This window comes from Stomoxys calcitrans, chromosome 5 (genome assembly GCF_963082655.1).
Source record: "Stomoxys calcitrans chromosome 5, idStoCalc2.1, whole genome shotgun sequence".
NCBI lineage: Eukaryota > Metazoa > Arthropoda > Insecta > Diptera > Muscidae > Stomoxys > Stomoxys calcitrans.
This window is the reverse complement of record NC_081556.1, coordinates 106,723,560-106,745,350: the sequence shown is the minus strand read 5'-3', so window position 1 is coordinate 106,745,350 and position 21,791 is coordinate 106,723,560. Positions and strand designations below refer to the sequence as shown.

Below are 21,791 nucleotides of genomic sequence, written 5' to 3'. Positions count from 1 at the left end.
TTTATATTTGAGAAGTTTGCCCTGTTCCTGGAATGTTTATGGGCAAATTTTTAAAGGGACCTTATGTCCAACCGTATCCAGCATCATACTGGGAGTGATCCCTAAAACCCTCTATTGCCAAGACGTCACGTTCGTCGGACCTCATACTATCGATGTGTATGTCAGAATAGGCGTAAACATTACGAGGCGAATTTTCTCGTGAGTTTCTCGTTGTCGCGAGACTTTAGTATCTCGTGATTTATTAATGTCTTGTGACTCGTTAGTGTCTCGTGAGCCGCGGGTTTTTCGTGAGTCGTGCATGAGTAAAATTTTTGTCTCACAAGAAAAACGAGTAGATATTAAAAATTCGTGCGTGAATACAATTATTTTCTCTTAAGTGTAAGTGAAGAATAACTCACGTGTACATCTCTAGTTTCCAAATTACGTTCATGGTTTTGATAGGAATGAAGGGTTCTTTGCCTATAAGCTTTAGTGTCGCCTAACTCGCGTTGTCGTATTTGGTTATAAATATTAACCTTTCTTTTTGCCATCATTTGAGTATATGCTTGTCTTAGGCATGCTATAAATATAGTGACAAAATAATAAACCGGAAATATTCTTTCAGAACTGGTGTCTTAAAAGCTGGGAATCTTTTTTAACGGCTTGCGTTCGTCACGACGAACACCGGACCGATTGACAGGGAAATAGTCTTCGCGTTATAGGCGGCGGAAATGAATGTTCGTTAAAATCTCTTATATCATGCCCTCTGTAGACTATAATCTACCTCTGTAATCTTTCGATCCTTACAGCATCGTTATTATTAATTAATTCGTCGAAGAGCTTATGTTTTGGCACTCTGTATATTTTCTCTGAGACTATCAAGTACGACGTGCCTTGTTGTGAAGTCAATATAGACCGATCTCTTGATTTAATATCTAAAAGAGCTCAGAGAGCTTATTTTTCATTCGACTTTGATGAAATTTGATAAAATCCACTATAAGAACCTCTCCTAAGACTTTTTTATACCCAACACCGTAGAATAGGTGGTATATTCATTTATTCATTCCGTTTGCAACACATCGAAATATCAATTTCCGACCCTACAAAGTATATATATATATATATATTTCGGATCATCGTACAATTCTAAGACTATTTAACGATGTCCGTGTGTCTGTCCGCTTGTCCGTCTATCCGTCCGTTTGTTGTAATCACTCTCCAGCCTTCAAAAATTGAGATATTAAGCTGAAATTTGGCACATATAAGTCTTTTTGTACACGCTGATTAAGTTCTTGAACGGGCCAAATCGGATCATATTTGGATATAGATGCTATATAGACCAATCTGCCGATAAAGGGTCTAATGCCCGTAAATGCTTCAGTTTCTATCTGATTTTGCTGAAATTTGAGTAGTTTTTGGCCTCCTAATATAGGAACCAAATATGGTTCAAATCGGACCATATTTATCTGATTTTGCTAAATTTTGAAACAGTAAGTAGTTTTAGGCAACCCGCCATCTGACCCAAATATGGTAAATATGGGACTGTTTTTAGATATAGCTGTCATATAGACCGATATGCCGATTAAGGGTCTGAAGCTCATAAAAGCTTTATTGACTACCCGATTTTGTTGACATTTGAAATACAAATTGACTTATATTTATTAGACCACTCAATGTCTGTGTCGAATTTGGGTGCATAAGTTATCCAATTTTCACCGGATTGTGACGAAAGGTGGTTTTAATATATGCCCGAGGTGGTGGGTATCCAAAGTTCGGCCCGTCCGAACTTAAAGCCTTTTTACTCGTTTTTTAATATTGCTCGCCTGGATTCAAATTACCATATAAGTTCAATGGGGTACAATTTTACAAGCTCGCAAAAGGCTCTTTCTATTGATACCAAATAATTCTAAAGCCGTATATTTGGGCTTTGAAAACCTTGAAAACGTTCCGAGTAAGTTCAGCTTTTAATATCAAAATCATAATAACGCTGACATTAATTGTGCTTTAAAAAACAAATTCATGGTGATGAGTATTCAAAAGTTCGCCCGCTAATAGTGTCTTTAATTTTTTTATTATATTAAAATATATTTTGCTAAAACTAGTTTTAGGTACTCCAGGAACTGTACTATACTATGTTTTTAAATAACAACTAAGCCTCGAAGGCCTAGGTCATCTTCTCTAAGACATTTTTTGAATTGTCTCAATCTTTGGTAAAAGTTTTTTTTTTTTTGTACCGCAAACAGTGGCAACGACTCGAAGTTGATATCAATATGATCTCATTTAAATTCAAAAAATATCTCAACACATAGTCATACATCTATACATACTAACTACCATTTTATTATTAAATATAAGACGACAGGAATGACAAGGTGGACTTTTTTAAAAAGATACATTAAACTACCTAAAATTTTTTACTGATCATTGATATTCCAATCAATCTAATTTGACTGATATAAATCATTATAATTATGATAATCCTATAAACTTCAAATACATACCCTCGATATACATTTTTCCAAGCCCCCATACTTACAAGCATACAAAACATAATCCTAAAACATACCTAAAAGCAACAAATCACTAAAATCATCCTTAACAAAAATGAAATTTAAACGAATTAATAATCATTATACCTCAAGACTTATATATTATCAAAAAAAAAAAAAAGAAAACAACCAAAAAATTAAAACCAAAATTAAAAACAAAATTAAAAACAAAATTATAAGGCAAAAACCCTTGAAAATTGTTCATTAAACAAATCAAATGTATTACACCTCTTAGATGGAACAAGAAATCAACCAACCAAACATTGTGAGCCTTTGTCCAAAATATTTAAATAACCCCATTTTCCCCTCCCTCCCTCCCCACCCCAAAATAAAAACAAACAAAAGAACACAAAAGCAAACATATTTATAGAACTTAAAAATTGAAAAAGAAAACTAAATTACCAAAAATAGTTATATGAAAAGCTTGTATTCCAATTCTAAAATATTATTGATATTACCTATCATACAAACAAACCAAGATACTATTATACAATCTAAACTACATGCGTACATACTTACATACATATTTATTATTATTATTATTATTATGACACTTACTACTTTTAAAAAAGTAGTTTTACTCAAAAACACAAAACAAAAACCTGCGAGTATTCATGAAAAAATAACACTTGCCCAAAACTCTTTAATCCAAAAATCTTCAACTCTTATTCAAAATCTTTTTCGATGTAAATGATTTCTTCCATAGGTATTATACCAGATTTCCTTCTTTGTCTCTGCAGGAGGATTGATGTTTGGTTCTTTGTTAGAATTTCCGGACTTCATTCTGACTCCTGTAAATCTCAATTTGCTAACACTCACTTCATACAGACCGATTTTTCTTCTCTCTTCAGTAACCAAGACACTTGTCGCATTACTTCTCTCAAGTATGATTAGTTGGTCAGGCTTGAAATGATGAATAGCGAATAATTTATTAGATCTACAGTCGTATGTCGTCGAAGAAGTGTGAAGACAGAGGGAGTTCTCCAAGGTATAGTGAAATCTCCGGCACTGTTCAACCTTTCTCTATTCCGCTTCCTCCAGACGAGCATTGAGATCGTATCATACTCGCATGATTGTACGAGGCCTTCTCGTTGAAGACATCTGCTTTAGATAAAACGTCTGTCTTACCGGTTAGAAGAGTGCAAGCGAGTCTTGAGTTCTCGTGTTACGCGTGAGTCAAGTGATTCAATCACGTGATATTGCATGATCGTAATTAAATTAAATACTGCGTGCGGGAGCGTGAGTGAAAACCTGCTTAGGACACTTATCGGTTAATTTTTCATCGAATTTGTATATTTATAGAAAATTTTTATTGGCATAGAAAATTTCGTCAAAATTTTAGTTTCATAGAGTATTTTTTTGAAATTCTATTTTTATACCCCCCACCATAGGATGGGGGGTATACTAATTTCGTCATTCTGTTTGTAACTAATCGAAATATTCGTCTGAGACCCCATAAAGTTTATATATTCTTGATCGTCGCGACATTTTATGACGATCTAGCCATGTCCGTCCGTCCGTCCGTCTGTCTGCCGAAAGCACGCTAACTTCCGAAGAAGTAAAGCTAGCCGCCTGAAATTTTGCACAAATACTTCCTATTAGTGTAGGTGGGTTGGTATTGTAAATGGGCCATATCGGTCCACGTTTTGATATAGCTGCCATATAAACCGATCTTGGGTCTTGACTTCTTGAGCCTCTAGAGTGCGCAATTCTTATCCGATTGGAATGAAATTATGCGCGACGTGTTTTGTTATGATATCCAACAACTGTGCCAAGTATGTATAAAATTGGTCCATAACCTGATATAGCTGTCATATAAACCGATCTTGGGTCTTGACTTCTTGAGCCTCTAGAGTGCATAATTCTTATCCGATTGAAATGAAACTTTGCACGAAGTATTTTGTTATGATATCCAACAACTGTGCCAAGTATGGTTTAAATTGGTCCATAACCTGATATAGCTGTCATATAAACCGATCTTGGGTCTTGACTTCTTGAGCCTCTAGAGGTCGCAACTATTATCCGATTTGCCTGAAATTTTGTACGACGGATCCTCTCATGACCATCAACATACGGGTTTAACATGGTCTGAATCGGTCTATAGCCCGATACAGCTCCCATATAAATCGATCTCCCTATTTTACTTCTTGAGCCCCCAAAGGGCGCAATTCTTATTCGAATTGGCTAACATTTTACACAGGTCTCCAACATATAATTTAATTCTGGTCCAAACCGGACCATATCTTGATATCGCTCTAATAGCAGAGCAAATCTTTCCTTATATCCTGTTTTGCCTAAGAAGAGATGCCGGGTAAAGAACTCCCCAAATTCGATCCATGTTCTTTTTCATCTGTTTGACTTTTTAACAGCCGATCAAGTGAGTCAACTTCTGTTTCACTGCTTTTCAAGTTGATCTTAATCACCAAGCGAATGCAACACCCAAAGGAGAGATTGTTAAATAAGTCTTGAAGAAAGGAAATTGCCAGTTCCTCAGACAAGGCAGGACACTGGTGAACATGTTTAGATAATTGGGTTTCTTTATTTCATCGTGCACCATCATGAACTATGTCCGTCCGTCTGACCGGCCTACAGTTCACAGCCTGTGGTTCGTGGTACTTATAGTTGAGATCATAAGTACAAATCCTATGTGAAATCTTAACTACTACTACCAGACTATTCGCTGTAAGCTTTTTCACTGAGCAATATCTCTTCAAATAAACTCCAACCCCCCTCTATGGCCTTTGTATTCATTTTATTCCTTTGTCAACGTGGCAAGCTCGGCCTGCCAACGTCAACATAACCACCACACAAGCGGTGGATTTTTTTTTTGGAGAAGAGCTTTTCGTCTTCCCCGTTTAGAAACAACAACATTGAAAGCTGTTTTTCTAAGTTCCCCGTACTCAGGGTGTACCGGTCATGCGAGTCAATATCTGTTTCATTGTTTTTCAAGTCGAGCTCAATTCTATTTTTATAGAAAATTTCGTCGAAATTTTATTTTCATAAAATATTTTGTCGAAATTTTATTTTCATAGAAAATTTCGTCGAAATTTTATTTTCATAAAAAATTTCGTCCAAATTTTATTTTCATAGAAAATTTCGTCGAAATTTTATTGTCATAGAAAATTTCGTCGAAATTTTATTGTCATAGAAAATTTCCTAAAAATTTTATTTTCATAGAAAATTTCGTCGAAATTTTATTGTCATAGAAAATTTCGTCGAAATTTTATTTTCATGGAAAATTTCGTCGAAATTTTATTTTCAAGGAAATTTCGTCGAAATTTTATTTTCATAGAAAATTTCGTCGAAATTTTATTTTCATAGAAAATTTCGTCCAAATTTTATTGTCATAGAAAATTTCGTCGAAATTTTATTTCCATAGAAAATTTCGTCGAAATTTTATTTTCATAGAAAATATCGTCGAAATTTTATTGTCATAGAAAATTTCGTCGAATTTTTTTTTTCATAGAAAATTTCATCGAAATATTACTTTTATAGAAAATTTCGTCAAAATTTTATTTACATAGAAAATTTTGTCGAAATTTTATTTTCATAGAAAATTTCATCGAAATTTTATTTTAATAGAAAATTTTGTCGAAATTTTATTTTCATAGAAAATTTCGTCGAAAAATTTTTTTTCATAGAAAATTTCATCGAAATTTTATTTTCATAGAAAATTTTGTCGAAATTTTATTTTCATAGAAAATTTCGTCGAAATTTTATTTTCATAGAAAATTTCGTAGAAATTTTATTGTCATAGAAAATTTCGTCGAAATTTTATTAGGTTATGTTAAGTTTAAGTGGCAGTCTGCCATCAGACTCACTCAGACGTTTTCGTCCATTGTGATACCACAGGAACAGAAGAAGGAAGATGCCTTCTAGTTCCTACCGTTAAACCATCCAATCGCTTTAAAAAGCCTAACAACTTGCGAATGTGCATAAGCAAATTTTGTCCATGAACATTCCACTAAGGAATAGGGGCAAACTTCTTACATATCAATGAGGGCAGTCCGATTCAAGTTTAAGCTCAATGATAAAGGGCCTCCTTTTTATAGCCGAGTCTGAACGACGTGCCGCAGTACGACACATCTTTGGAGAGAAGTTTTACATGGCATGGTACCTCACAAAAGTTGCTAGCATTAGGAGGGGAAACCACCGCTGAAAATTTTCCTGATGGCCTCGCCAGGATTCGAACCCAGGCGTTTAGCTTCGTAGGCGGACATGCTAACCTCTGCGCTACGGTAGCCTCCTTGCGAATGTGCACATCCGCTAAATTAGACAACTTTTTAAAGAGAACCTTAAGTGGAACTTTTTCTGACTGCCAGTGCGGGACACATACACGGGAGGTGTTCTACAGACTCTTTCTTCAATGTCCTCACAGCTTCTGCAATAGTCGTTGCTGGCAACCTTCAGTCTGTTAGCATGTTTTCCGTTTAGACAGTGACTTGTCTTGACGGACACAATGATTGAGACGTCTGTTTTAGCCAGTGACAGCAAAGCGGCAGACCTCTTCAAGTCTAGATTAGGCCACATAGTTTTGGAATGCTCACAGCTCACTCTTTGTGACCATCTATGATTCCTTGTCCCTTGGGCTTGGTCCTAAAAACTTAGCTTACATGTCGCCAGAGGCATCCCACAGATTCCATGTTTCCCCGAAATGTGTAAGGTAGTTCTTAGTCTCGCAAGCTCGTCCGCTTTAAAATTCCCATGAATATCTCTGTGGCCCGGTATCACCCAGAACCTTCAATGTTAAGAAATGCTACCATTGTATATTCCTTGACAACGAAGGAACCCTCTATTAAGCCGACTAGATTGTGAAGGGCTGTTTCAGTGGATTTGCCTTTACTATATGCATGCTGCTGTCGCGACAGGTGATCTCTATGGATCTTTGCCCTAATATATGTTTCTATGAATCTCTCAGAGTTTTCAGCATAAAGGATTACAGACTAATAGGACGAAGATCTATCGCCATCGTGTGGTAAGGTTTTTCTCCTTCTTCGTGTCCCTCCATCCCACAGTTATATATGACATTCTGATACAAGCAGAGTATATCTTCCTAAGCCAGGGAACCAGTCTATCAGACACAGCTTGTAATACAACCGGTGATCCATCATCTTCTTATCTTCTTATCGCCCAAAGGATTTTCAGCTCAGATACAATTTCACTAATAACCTCCGACGAATGCATACCGTTGTCCGTTGGAGAATTTCTCGGGAAATGTGTTTCTACGAGTAGTTCTAGTGTTTCCTCACTAGACACTGTCCATAAATTCTCTGACTTCTAAATATACCCCACCGTAATATGTCACGAGGACAGAATCTTCCTTAGCCTAGAGACGTTAGATCCATCCTCCACGGAGCTACAAAAAAAAGGATTTGTTCTCAGCCTTTCTCAGCTCGCCCTTATATTTTCTTGGCTCAGCCTTATTGATGTTCCAATCGTATGGTGCTCTTGTGGCTTTCGCCCTGTTGAGGAGTTTTCTGCAGTCCTTCCTTAGACCAACCAACTCTGGGATCCACCATGGCGGCCGCTGTTTGCCCCTTGGCTTGGCACTAGGACATGTTGACACAAGCGAGTCATTCAGGTCCTTCGTGATCCGCTTGACCATTATGTCTATATCCTCCACAGTTTCCACTTCATTTACTGGTCTAGACGAGCAGACTTTGTGTTGAAAGTTATCCCAATCCGTAGAGATGGGCGATGGGTAAATACTCAACAGGTATTTACCCGGTAAATTGGGTAACTCCCCGGGTATTTACCCATTTATATCCAAAAGCTGGGTATTTATAGTTTTGCAGATATCCTAGGTATAAAAACATTTTCCAAACAATTTTTGATCACCGTAGCGCAGAGGTTAGCATGCCCGCCTATAATGCTGAACGCCTGGGTTCGAATCCTGGCGAGACCATCAGAAATAATGTGCAGCGGTGGTTTTCTTCTCCTAATGCTGGCAACATTTGTGAGTTACTATGCCATGTAAAACTTCTCTCCAAAGAGGTGTCGCACTGCGGCACGCCGTTCGGACTCGGCTATAGAAGGCGGCCCTTTATCATTGAGCTTAAACTTGAATCGGACTGCATTCATTGATATGTGAGAAGTTTGCCTTTGTTCCTTAGTGAAATGTTCATGGCCAAAATTTGCATTTTGTAAATAAACCTGGACTTCTGATCTCATAAAATCGGATTTTTGTTATATATAGCCGCTATATAGACCGATCTCTAGACTTAAAGTCTTGAGGCAATAAATTGGTAATTGTTCATCCGATTTCGATAAAATTTGGCACAGTGAGTTTTGGTAGAACCCTACTCATTTCTGTGAAGTGTGGTTCAGATCGGACTATATTTGGATATAGCTGCCCTATAGACCGACCGCCCGATCTCCCGATATAGGATATTGAGGCCATAAAAAATACATTTATTACCCGAATTTGATGAAATTTGGTACGGTGTGTTCTGGTAGACCCCTACCCATTTCTGGCAAATGTGGTACAGATCGGGCCATATTTGTATATAGCTGCTATATAGACCCATCTCCCGAAATAGTGTAATGAGCCTATAAAAGGAGAATTTTTTCATCTGATTTGGATGAAATTTGGCACCGCGAGTTCTGGTACCCCTCTACACCTTTGTGTCTAACATTGTCCAGTTCGGACCATATTTGGATATAGCTGCCATATAGACCAATCTCCCGATATAGAGTATTGAGCCCATAAAAGGCGCATTTTTCATCCGATTTGGATGAAATTGGAAGCAGTGCATTTTGGTACCCCTCTTAACCTTTTTGTTGAATATCGTCCAGATCGGACCGGGTAAATACCCAAGCGTTGGGTATTTATCCGCTAGAAACCCATGTCTACCAATCCGCGTTTCTTCTGTTTAGCCGATGTACCACTTATGCAGTATTTTCTCCAAGGCTGAAACTAATATAACAATGATCAGAGAAGCTGTGGTCATCCAACACTTCCCAGTCGCATATTCTTGCACTTAAATCTTCTGATCCAAAGGTAATATCACATACCTACTGGCTGTTTGCTGGTAATAAAGGTCGGTTTATTCCCTTTATTACAAATCGCCAGATTGTAACTTATAATATATTCGATAAGCAGCTCACCCCTTTCGTTGACATCCGAACTTCCCCATATCTAGGGATGTGCATTAGCATCACTTCCTTCAATGAGGCCCTTCCTCCCTGCAAAAGCGGCTTCAACCAGCAACTTTTTTTTCTGTCAGCCAACACGCGCAGGGGATGTCCCCTATGAATGCAGTGAATTGCGTTGGCGGGAGGAAATTGGGAATTGGAGGGGGGGATGTCGTTCTTATTTACATTTGTCTTAAATCTTTGGATGTCAAAGTGTGTGGGAAAATCATTAGCCGGAAGTCGATTTCACATACGAACGGTTCGGGCGAAATAAGAATTCTCTCTATAATACATTGTGCGGTCCGTTGGCCAATCAATTACAAACGGGTGTGAGTTCCTGAAATGTCTAGTATCCCTGACATATATCCTTACATCAGCAATAAGAAAACAAACACACACCATGAAAGTACCGATAGAAAAGCGCCAAACAACCCACATTGCGACGATGATCAAGGGAGGCAATAGAGTTGGATACCCCACTGTCCCCAATCAACATCATCGCTCTCCTCTGTACACGATCCAGTAGCTCCACGGATGATTTTGAAGCTCCAGTCCATACATGTCAGTTGTACTCCATTATCTGCCTTATGAAAGTGGTATAGATGTTAAGAAGATCAGACGGAGTGAACTACTTCTTACGTCGTCTTACGTTTAAGGAAACCTAAACATCTGAATGCTTCTTTCGACACTTCAAATATATGTTTAGCCCAACGGCCCAACTAAGACTTTTAGAAACCCTGTCAAGTATGATCTGGTCTTCACCCAGTTGTAGGTCCCATATAAACTTGTCTCCCGATTTTACGATTTAAGCCCCTAGAAGGCCCAAACCGTATCCAATTTAAGTGAAATTTTGGACAAATGCAAATTTTGCCCATGAACATTCCACTAAGGAACAGGGGCAAACTTCTCACCTATCGATGAGTGCGGTCCAATTCAAGTTTAAGCTCAATGATAAGGAGCCTCCTCTTTTACAGCCGAGTCCGAACGGCGTACCGCAGTGCGACACCTCTTTAGAGAGAAGTTTTACATGGCATAGAACCTCACAAATGTTGCCAGCATTAGGAGGGGAAAGCCACCGCTGAAAAATTTTTTTTTTATGGTCTCGCCAGGATTCTAACACGGGCGTTCAGCGTTATAGGCGGACATGCTAACCTCTGCGCTACGATGGCCTCCTATTCCTACTCCTTCCATTACTACTTCCCACATATTTTATGGTTCCTATATGAACCGATCTTTTGTTTTGGGGTCTTGATTATCTGAAGGGATTAATTCTTATCCAATATGGAAAATCGCCCGAAGAATTTGACATATGCGACCCATGGGAAGGGTATAAAAGGAATTTTTACCTTTTCTCATCCTCTTTTTAAAAACAACTTCTAGGTGACTCGCAAATAATCTCCTTAGTAAAAAGTATTAAAAGGTTTAAACACGAACACACACACACACATACAAATACATATACATAAACAAACATATTGCATATTTCATTGTGGAATTGTATTTTAATCTTAAGAATTTTTCTAAAAGTTACGAAAGAAACGAAAAACCAAAAAAGTTATTGAAATAAAATATCAAAGAGTTACAATAACCAAAAAAAAAGAACAAATCAGCTGTTGCTAGGGAAATATCGAACCCCTGCAGAAGGAATGGCTGGACTTCAGTTGCTATTTTGGAAAGGGGGCAACGGGGAAGGCTGAATCGCAGTAGGAACGACAAAACCTCAGTCAGTTTTGGCGACGTAACATTGACTTATCCGGGGAGATGCGCTCGACAAGCTGTGGTCTACAATTAAGTTACTTTCAAACCTCTGAAGAAAGGACGACAGAAATTCAGTAATCGGGAGGGGGGGCGGACCCTCCCCCTAACCTCAAAGGTACCATCCAAAAATAAAATTGGACCGATCGGGACAATATGGGATTCAAATGAAAGGTATTCAAGAGTAGACAACGAATTTCATAATAAAAGTTGGTTCCAGGTACCTGAGGGGCAACCCCAGCCCTAAAACCCCTTAAAATAGGTATATTTGACGATCAACACAATATGGGACTCAAATAAAAGGTATTCGGGAGTAGATTACGAATATGGGCAGGAAGTAGGAATAGGCTTTAGAATTTATTGATATCGGAAGGCGGCGGACCCTCCACCGTTACCCCAAAACACCACCCAAAATCAAAAGTGGACCGATAGGGGTATCAAATGAAAACTATGCAGGAGCAGATAACGAATCTGGCAAACCAATTCATGTCAAAGTATAGGGGGTCACCCCAGCCCCACAAAAACGGCCATAATAGGCACATTAGCCAATCACGGAATTATGGGACGTGAATTAAGGAACCAATTTTCTCGCAATGTTCGCATATGGTGTAGGTTGGTCTGGAAGGAAACATAGGCTATATAATTTTTCGATATCGGAAGGGGGAAGGACCCTCCCCCTTATTCCAAAAACACCACCCAAAATCAAAAGTGGACCGATCGAGACAATATAGTTATCAAATGAAATGTATTGGAGAGGAGAATAAGAATATGGTATTCGAATTTTAGTCTAAGTACTCATTGGGCCGTCCCAACCCCAAAACTCCCCCAAACAGACATATTGGACGTGCATGTCAATTAGACCCATTATGACAATATGAGACTTGGCTGAACCGATTTTCTTAAAATTTTCATAAATTGTGTACGTTTGTCCGGAAGGAAACATAGACTATATATAATTTTTTGGGGACCAGAAAACGAATATGGTTTTAAAATTTGGGTCCAAGTACCCAGCGGGCCCCTCCAACCCCCAAACCTCCTCTAAACAGATATATTCGAAGTTTATGTCAATATGGGACTCAAATGAAAATTAATATGCAGTATATTACAAATTTGGCATAAAAAATTAAGTCCAAGTAATGGGAGTTCGACCACCCCAAAGTCACCAAATGGTCATAGTAGTCGACCATGGCCATATGGGACTTAAATGATAGTTATTTGGGAGTAGATTACGAAATTGACATTAAAATTTGGCTTCCTCCAAAAGATACGTTAAATGGGTTAATTGACCCATTATGGCAATATGGGACTCAAATGAATGGTATTTGAGAGTAGAAAATGAATTTGATTTCCAATTTTGGAGCCAAATGTTTTTGGCCACGCCTTAAAGCACCCCCTTAACTGAACTTTATTTCCAACTATGGCAATATGGAGCTCTAATCAACGGTATTTGGGAATAAAGAACGAATTTGATATCTATATTCAGTACAAAGTGCCGGTGGCCGCCCCAGCCCCAAAACACCCTCCAAACGGTTGATATTTACCGACCATGGCAATATGGAGCACAAATTATAGGGATTGGGAAGTACAGCACGAATTTGATATCCATATTTGGGTCGAAATGTCTGAGGTGCTATCCGTCCTAATTTTTAAACACACTAGTAACCGAGCAGGTGCAAACTTCTCATACATCAATGAGTGTTTTCCGATTCAAGTTTAAACTCAATGATAAGGGTCCTTTTTTTATAGCCGAGTCCAAACGGCGTTCCGCAAGTCTTTGGGAAACATTTTTTAAACGACCATATATGGCATTGTACCACGCAAATGTTGCCAGCATTAAGAGGGGATAACCACCGCTTTGTCCGAATGCGTTCAGCGTTATAAGTTACAATGGCACGAATTCGATATCCACATTTAGAGCGAAGTGTCCCCAACCTAAAAAGATATGAGAGAGTCGAAGAAGGCGCAGCGGGCCCGGTTCGGCTAGGATGTTAGAAATGCCAAGTCATCCAAGGCGCTGGGCCCAGACGGAATATCTACACTGATGCTGAAGTACTTATATGTACTGGCAGTTGAGTACATGACACAGACCCCCAATCACTTGGTTCCGAAAGTGGATATTAAATTCTTGCTCTACTCCCACAAACCTTTCATTTGAGCCCCATATCACCATGTTGGCACTCATGTCCAGTTTTTTTTTTTGGGGTGGCTGTTTCCCCCAAACACTTGGATCTAAAATTGGATGCCATTTTCGTTTTTTACTTTCAAATGCCTTTAATTTGAGTCCAGTATTGTCATGATTGATTTGTGTATACTTCTATTAGGCAATTTTTGCGGGGTGGGGAGGTCTGCTAGGCATCTCGACCCAAGTTTAGACATTTCCCTTGAATCGCCCCACCCATCTCCAAGTAGACCACAACGACGGAAAGATTTACTTTTAAAAGCCCATTCCTATGCTTAAAAATCGTTCCTACAAACTACACAAAAATCAAGACTAGGACTTTAAAGCTTTACTAAAAACCCCGATAATATTGGGTTGCCCAAAAAGTAATTGCGGATTTTTTAAAAGAAAGTAAATGCATTTTTAATAAAACTTAGAATGAACTTTAATCAAATATACTTTTTTACACTTTTTTTCTAAAGCAAGCTAAAAGTAACAGCTGATAACTGACAGAAGAAAGAATGCAATTACAGAGTCACAAGCTGTGAAAAAATTTGTCAACGCCGACTATATGAAAAATCCACAATTACTTTTTGGGCAACCCAATACTTTTTAGGTTTCTATAAAAAAGTTCATTTTCTGTAAAACTGTACAGATGGTCACAAAATTTTTTATACAAAGCGTTACTTTGAAATCTAAAGCTCATCACAAAAAAGTTTTACAAAAATTTAACAAAAAATTGTGAAAGTTTTCTTCTATGGGCTTTTGAAAGTTTCGTATGAAGCTTTTTTTAAGTATTCTTTGCTTTTTTGAAAAAAATTATAAAAAATACCATGATTGTTTCTTTAAACCTATGGAATGGTTTTTAGCTTTGAGAGAAAACTAATTCAAAAGCTTCTTTAAGATTCTTTTGTTCTTATGGAGCTTTTAATTTTCAATCAATACCGTAGACAAAGGAAAGCAGAAGACTTTGAAACTTAAAATACTAAAAAAATAACCCAAAAGTTCCATGTCGCCTGGGTTTCTTGCGCACTTATGTATAAACGACTGAGAATTTGACAATTCTCCCATCTGTTGGAGCTTTTTTCAACAAACTGTTATGAGTCTATACCATAGCCAAAGGAAAGATACTTGACACTCAACAGAAACAAGCAGACGAAAGATTGAACACAATAAACTGCTATAACAACAACAACAACTAATAACTCAAAAGTTCTCCGCTCCATGTCGCCCGGGTTCCTTGCGCACTCACATATAAACGACTGAGAATTTGACATTTCTCCCATCTGTTAGAGCTTTTTTGAACATATTGTTATGAGTCTACAGATTTCCTTTGCCTTTTTAACCTGTTAATACTAAAGGTGTTTTTTTGTTTCTCAAGAAATATAATTTTAATTTAACTATATTGTGTTATATTGTATATATTTTATGTTATTTCTTTTATTTATATTATTGTTTATTTTATTTAACTTATTTTGTTTACATTATTGCTTTATTTTATTTTTGTTTTTATTTTTCCTTTCGTTTCTTTTCAAAACTATTTTACATGCATCACCTCAGACACTGATTGGAGAAGAAGGACGAGAAGCCTATAACAGTTTAATCGATCGTAAGCACATCATGGGTATTGAACCCAGCACATGTATTCTACGGAATCCGGATGCCCAGTTCTCAGCAAAATCATCCAAAACTTTGCCCAGACGTTCGTGTAACATGATGAATAAAGAGAACGATGACTTTATACCCACCCACATGGAACGTTCGGCGCAAAATGAACAGGAAATGATAATACCGCCATTGCAAAATGCACCCAGACCCACTACACTGCCAACACGAGGAGCCGCCCATCGGGCTCGCAAAGTCGAGTTAGGCTTATTCAAGGAGCAGGGTTCACATGAAAGAACAGCATTGGATATCAATGGAGGGGATGTCAATAATCCTGCTCTCAATAACCGTTTCGTTGGCAGCAATATATCGCCCTGTGAGAGTCCCAGCTATGTTACAAATACGTCTTCATATAAATTTCCCGAGCTGAAAACTCCCGAAGGCATGGATCTAAATCCATTACCTGTACCGCCCAAGGAAGGCAAAAAACATATTCAAGCCAATCCCAAGCGTCATGTTCGCAAATATCCACTAATTATACCGGCCAACGGAGTACAGAGGACCCTTAATAAAGTCATGAGCGAAGAGGATAACCAGACAATTTTGAAAACTCCAAATGCTCGCAATATAACCGCTGTGCCCACCATAAAGCCCTTTAGCATCAACAAACATCCCTCGAATATGGCCGAATATGAAAACGCTCCGAAATTTGAGTCGAACAATGCCGCTGAACGAACATATCAAAATGTTGACACAGATGATACGGCTTCACTACAATTCGAATCGATATTGGAAGCCGATGTCAATAAGGATCAGGTTCTACAATCGCCCGATGTAACCGATGGTTTCTACAATTTCTCCATACAAAAGGATCACTATCACAAAAGCAAAGAGGTCGACTTTGATGCCCAGCAATTGCCAGGCGTCAACGAAGATGAATTGAGAAACTTGGACATTGACAAGAGTATGGTGAAGCTCAACAAACAAGCGGGCGAAAACAAGAAATCCAATGAAAGTTTAGATGTGAAAAATGCAACGCCAAAACCCACACCCACATCGACACCACCGCCACCACCAACCTCAGCACCTCCAGAGGAAAATAGTGGAACAGAAACGCCTCTATCTAGCGAACTTCATTTAGATGCGGTGGATAAAACCTCTATCGCGAGCTGTTCGAATATGGCCACCACCAGCACTCTTTTTCCTTTATCGCTGACACACCATAACCCGGAAAGATTTCTGAAATCCAAAAGTCTCTCGCCCAAACAAGATAATGAGCTTGCTGGCAATGCTCTATTTCAAAAGGTACGTGAATCTGTGGATAAGGCCATGGTGAGCAAGAATGTGGAAACCTCGCTATCGCATGTCGTCATCAAGCCCCTAACGGAGGCCGAGCTTTTTTCGGCTGCCGTCAATCGTTTAAATGATTCGAATTCTGTCAGCTGTGAAGATCTATTAGAGTTCTCCGATAAAAAGCCCAAAGGTCATGAACGTGGTGTGGATTCCGATGAGGTTCGCATAATGATGAAGGTCTTGGGAAAAGATGTAAGTAGACAAAAATTTGTTGTATATAAAATTTGAAGGTTCCTTTTGGATATAAATACTAACTACTAAGCGCAAGAAAGCTCGCCGGCTTTTCTAGTAAAGCCATAGAGAAAGGAAGGGTATAGACTTTGAAGCTCCCTGTTGGCCGGGTATCTTGCGCACTGACATATAAACGACTTAGAATTTGACATCAAATGCAAATTTTGCCCATGAACATTCCACTAAGGAACAGGGGCAAACTTCTCACCTATCAATGAGTGCAGTCCGAATCAAGTTTAAGCTCAATGATAAAGGTCCTCCTTTTTATAGCGGAGTCCGAACAGCGTGCCGCAACGCGACACCTCTTTGAAGAGAAGTTTTCCATGGTATAGTACCTCACAAATGTTGCCAGCATTAAGAGGACCGCTGAAAATTTTTCAGATGGCCTCGCCAGGATTCGAACACAGGCGTTCAGCGTCATAGGCGGACATGCTAACCTCTTCCCTACGGTGGCCTCCAGAATTTGACATCTCTCCCATCTATTAGAGCTTTTTTAGAACATATTAGAACTGACCTGAGTTGCTTTGTGCCCACTGTCTTATATAATTAGTAGTGTCTGGAATGATTCCTCTTGAGAGTCGCTCCACTGAAACTTTTGCCCTTTCTGTGTCAATTTATGTAAACTGACAGCTGTGCTGGCGAAATTTGCGGCGAATCGTCGGTAATAAGTACAGAGACCAAGAAAGCTGCGTAGTTCATGCAGGTTAAGGGGAACCGGCCCATCTATTACAGCCTGGACTTTGCCGTCATCCGGTGATATACCCTCCGCTGTAACACGATGCCCCAGATATTTTAATTCACGCTGGAAAAAGTTGCAATTTTTCGCATTAATGGGTCGATTATGGATGGCAACCCAACTTCAGTTGCGTTGCCAACGTCCAAATTTGTTACAGAAATTTTAATTTTTGCATTGAATTACGTAATGTTTTGAACATTTCTTAGTAGCTGAACTCTAAGAATACTGATATTGAATGAAAATGACAAAAAATTTCCAACTTTATAGAAATTTTTGTTTCTTGGTTTTATCTCCTGGCAACGCAACTGTAGTCGAGTTGCCATCCATAATCGACCCATAAGTCACAAGCCGGCAGCTGATAGTTGCTGGAGAACATCCTTCAAGTTCTTAAGATTCTCGTCAAAAGTTTTCCCCATGAATATGATATCGTCCAGGTATATCAAGCACAACTTCCAGTGAAGCCCTTTCAACACACACTCCATTAGTCACTTCAAGGAGCCGGGGCGTTCCAGAGGCCGAATGGCATAACGTTGAATTGCCAGAATCGGCCATTAACGCCAAATGCAGTTTTCTATCTACCTGCCAGTAACCACTTTGCAAATCAAGGGTGGAAAACCATTTTGTCCCGGCTAGGGTGTCTAGTGTGTCATCCATTCTTGGGAATGGATAGCTGTCCTTTTTGGTAACATCGTTAAGCTTTCTATAATCCACACAGAATCGAGTGCTTCCTTCCGAGTGTTTCTTTTCAACCAGCACCACTGTGTAGCACCATGGGCTTGATGATGGTTCTATGACACCACTTTCCTCCATCTCACTTACCAGCTTCTGAAATTCGTCCCTCTTTGCCAGGGTAGCACTTCTTGGAGCCTGTTTTATCGCACTTGCTTCTGCCGATGTTTTACTGTCGATGTTCTTCCTCGATTTTCATTCGTAAAGGCAAAAGCGGAGTTGTGTTTATAAAGCAAGAGTTTAGCCTTATTCTTCTCAGAAGACGTAATCTTGACGTAATCCTCTATATGCTTCTTTTCCTTAAACGATAAATTTGCTGAGCTTCTATTTAATTTTCTATTGTTTCGGCTGGTGTACATTGCCCAACTTAGCAGAATTCGTCTCTCAAAGGTAGCCGGGGTGTTGCAGACACCGAATGGCATAACGTTGAATTACCAGAGTCCGTCATTAACGCCAAATACAGTTTTATCTTTGTCTTTCTCTGATCCGAAGAGGTGCACCAGGTTGTTCAAACGTCCATTTATTGTGTTATTCCCGAGAGTGACAGGGCCAGGAGGAGAGCCATTCACCGTATCCGTGGTCTCCGAGCCGATGGAGAGCCATCACAATTTACCAATGGCGAAGTTACGAATGTCACCCATGGCACCAAATCATCCAAGGCGTTGGTCTCCGACGGAATCTCTACATTGAAGTTGAAAAATCTGGATTTACATGGAGTTGAGTGCCTTATTACTGTCCTCAACTTGTCTTTGAACAGTCTTATAATTTCCGATGTCTGGAAAATGGGCAGAGTGATCCCGCTACTGAAGCCTAGAAAGGACCCGAGTTTGGGAGAGTCGTACGGACCGATCTCCCTTCTCTCACCAGTAGCAAAGACGCTTGAGGTATTACTCCACCCGAGCCTCGTAGGAAAATTTCCATTTGCCGAGCAATACTCTTATAGTTCCCGATATCTGGAAAATGGGCAGAGTGATCCCGCTACTGGAGCCTAGAAAAGACCCAAGTTTGGGAGAGTCGTACAGACCGATCTCCCTTCTCTTACCAGTAGCAAAGACACTTGAGGCATCACTCCTCCCGAGCCTCGTAGGAGAATTTCCATTTGTCGAACATCAACATGGATTTCGAAGACAGCACAGCACAACAACAGCTTTGCATGCCATCAACGCACACATTTGCCGTGGCTTCAATCAGCCCAGGCCATGTGATAGGATGGTTCTCGTGGCACTGGACCTATCGAAGGCATTCGACTCGGTCAGCCTTGCCAAATTATTTGAGGACATCCCCAACACGTCCCACCAGCCAGGCCTCAAACGCTGGGTAGCGAATTATCTGTGTGGTCACTAGTCATTTAGGGATAAGAAGTCGAAGCACCGTAGAGTGAAACATGGAGTTCCCCAAGGTGGGGTGATATCTTCGGCACTGTTTAACCTCTACCTATCCCTCATTCCACCCCCTCCAGACGGCATAGAAATCCCATTGTTGACAACTGCGATAGGTTGAACGTCTACCTCCAGGAATTTTCCTCATATATCGCTTCAAGAAATCTGAAGATATGTGCCACCAAAATTTCAGCCACATTGTTCACCACAAATACTCGTGAGGTAAATACTGGGCTGACTGTAATGGTCGATGAAGAAATGATTCCGATCATCAAGTGTCCCAAAATGCTTGGTGTCACATTTGACAGCTCTCTCACATTCTCCCCACATGTCACAGCAATCTGCGATAAAGTCAAAAGTAGAAACAAGGTCCTCAACTCACTTGCTGGCAGCACTTGGGGTGCAGACAAAGAAGCCTTGTTGACCACGTACAAACCAATTGGCCGGCCTGTGGTAAGTTATGCAGCGCCAGTGTGGTCTCGTCAGCTTTGTGACACGCAGTGGAATAATATTCAAATCTGTCAGAATGCCGCCCTCCGAACTGCGACGGGCCATCTCCTCAGTTCTCATGTGGACCACCTCCATCAGGAGACAAAGATCCTACCAGTGCGAAGACATAACTACATGCTGTCTAAGCAATACCTTTTGGGCTGTTATCGCAGAAACCATCCAAATCATCATCTTGTGGATAGATACCCTCTACATCAAGCGGCATATCAAGCAGGTCTAAACAACATTAATGCAGACACGGTAGCAGATGCGGTAAATGGCTACTGGGTGAATGTAGTCCTTGGAGAACGACCGCCTCCCATTGCACCTTATGAACTTGACCTCCTCCGGGAAACCAGAGTAGTTCTGGCTGAATTACGTTCCGGCAGATGCAGTCGCCTCAACTCCTACAGAGCAAGGATTGATGCCGACGTACGTGCAAGATGTGTGTCCCGATTGTAAACAGGGACCGCACGATACACGTCACCTGTTTAACTGCTCAGCCAGACCCACTCAACTCAGACCCAGATCCCTGTGGACGCACGCCATCTTAGTCTCAGAGATCCTGGGTCTTGACATTCAACAGAATCAAGCAGACGAAAGATAGAACACAACAAGCTGCTACTATATAGGATAGGTCCAGTGCCACGAGGACCGTCCTATCACATGGCCTGAGCTGATTGCAGCCACGGCAAATGTGTACGGTGATGGCATGCAAATGGAAATTCTCCTACGAGGCTCGGGAGGAGTAATGCCTCAAGCATCTTTTGCCACTGGTGAGAGAAGGGAGATCGGTCTCTACGACTCCCCTAAACTCTGGTCTTTTCCAGGCTTCAGTAGCGGGATCACTGCCCATTTTCCAGACATCGGGAACTATAAGAGTGTTCAATGACAGTTTGAGGATAGTGGTAAGGTACTCAACTCCAGGTGAATCCAGATTCTTCAACATCGTTGTAGAGATTCCGTCGGGGCCCAGCGCCTTAAAAGATTTGGCGCCACGGATGACATTCGTAACTTCGCCCACGGTAAATTGTGATGGCTGTTCATCGGCTCGGAGACCACGAATACGTTTGAACAACCTGGCGCATCTCTTCGAATCAGTCACGGTTATCTCGCCAAAAGTGACTGAGGTCCTGTCATCCCGTCTACCGGGGTGCGAGAGTAACTTAACAGTAGCCCACAGTTTGCCTAGACCGGTGCCTAAGTTACATTGCTCCAAGTGTTCCAGCCACAAATTCCGCTTATGTTCGTTGACTACCCTGTTTATTTCCAGATTCAGCTCGCTGATTCTGGGGTAAGCGGGGACAATAGCACGAATCCCATCACGCTCGTCTGCGAATACCACTGCTAGCGCCGGGAAATTGGGCCGCACTTGGGGTATTCGACCGGCTGGTATGAAGCGAGCGGCTGCTGCGTTAATGATGTCTCGGAATTTCCTCTCGGCCACAAGCACATCAGAGGGGGGATGGCAGTTCACTGAAACGGCGATTGGTTTACTCTCTGAAGCCAGTCCAATCGGCCTTCTTATGATTGATAAACGTCCGGCGCTCAGAGGTTATGAAGTCGGGTGGTCGGTCGATGGTGAAAATTATGGGGTGGTGGTCTGACCCCAAAGAGATGACGGCTTGCCAGGATACATCACTCAGGAGATCTGGGGATGCAATGGAGATATCTGGCGAGCTGCTGCACCTCCT

The 21,791-nt window shown here is 40.3% G+C and overlaps 1 protein-coding gene across 2 annotated transcripts in view; it reads left to right on the top strand.

Moving 5' to 3' along the window:
• LOC106081036 (activated Cdc42 kinase-like) overlaps positions 1 to 21,791 on the top strand; it is an 88,984-nt gene that overhangs the window by 65,859 nt on the left and 1,334 nt on the right. For both annotated transcript variants that reach the window (XM_013242722.2, XM_013242720.2), the window contains exon 10: positions 15,136 to 16,725. In XM_013242722.2, the coding sequence (XP_013098176.2) occupies positions 15,136 to 16,725 (1,590 nt within the window). The remainder of the gene's footprint in view (positions 1 to 15,135; positions 16,726 to 21,791) is intronic.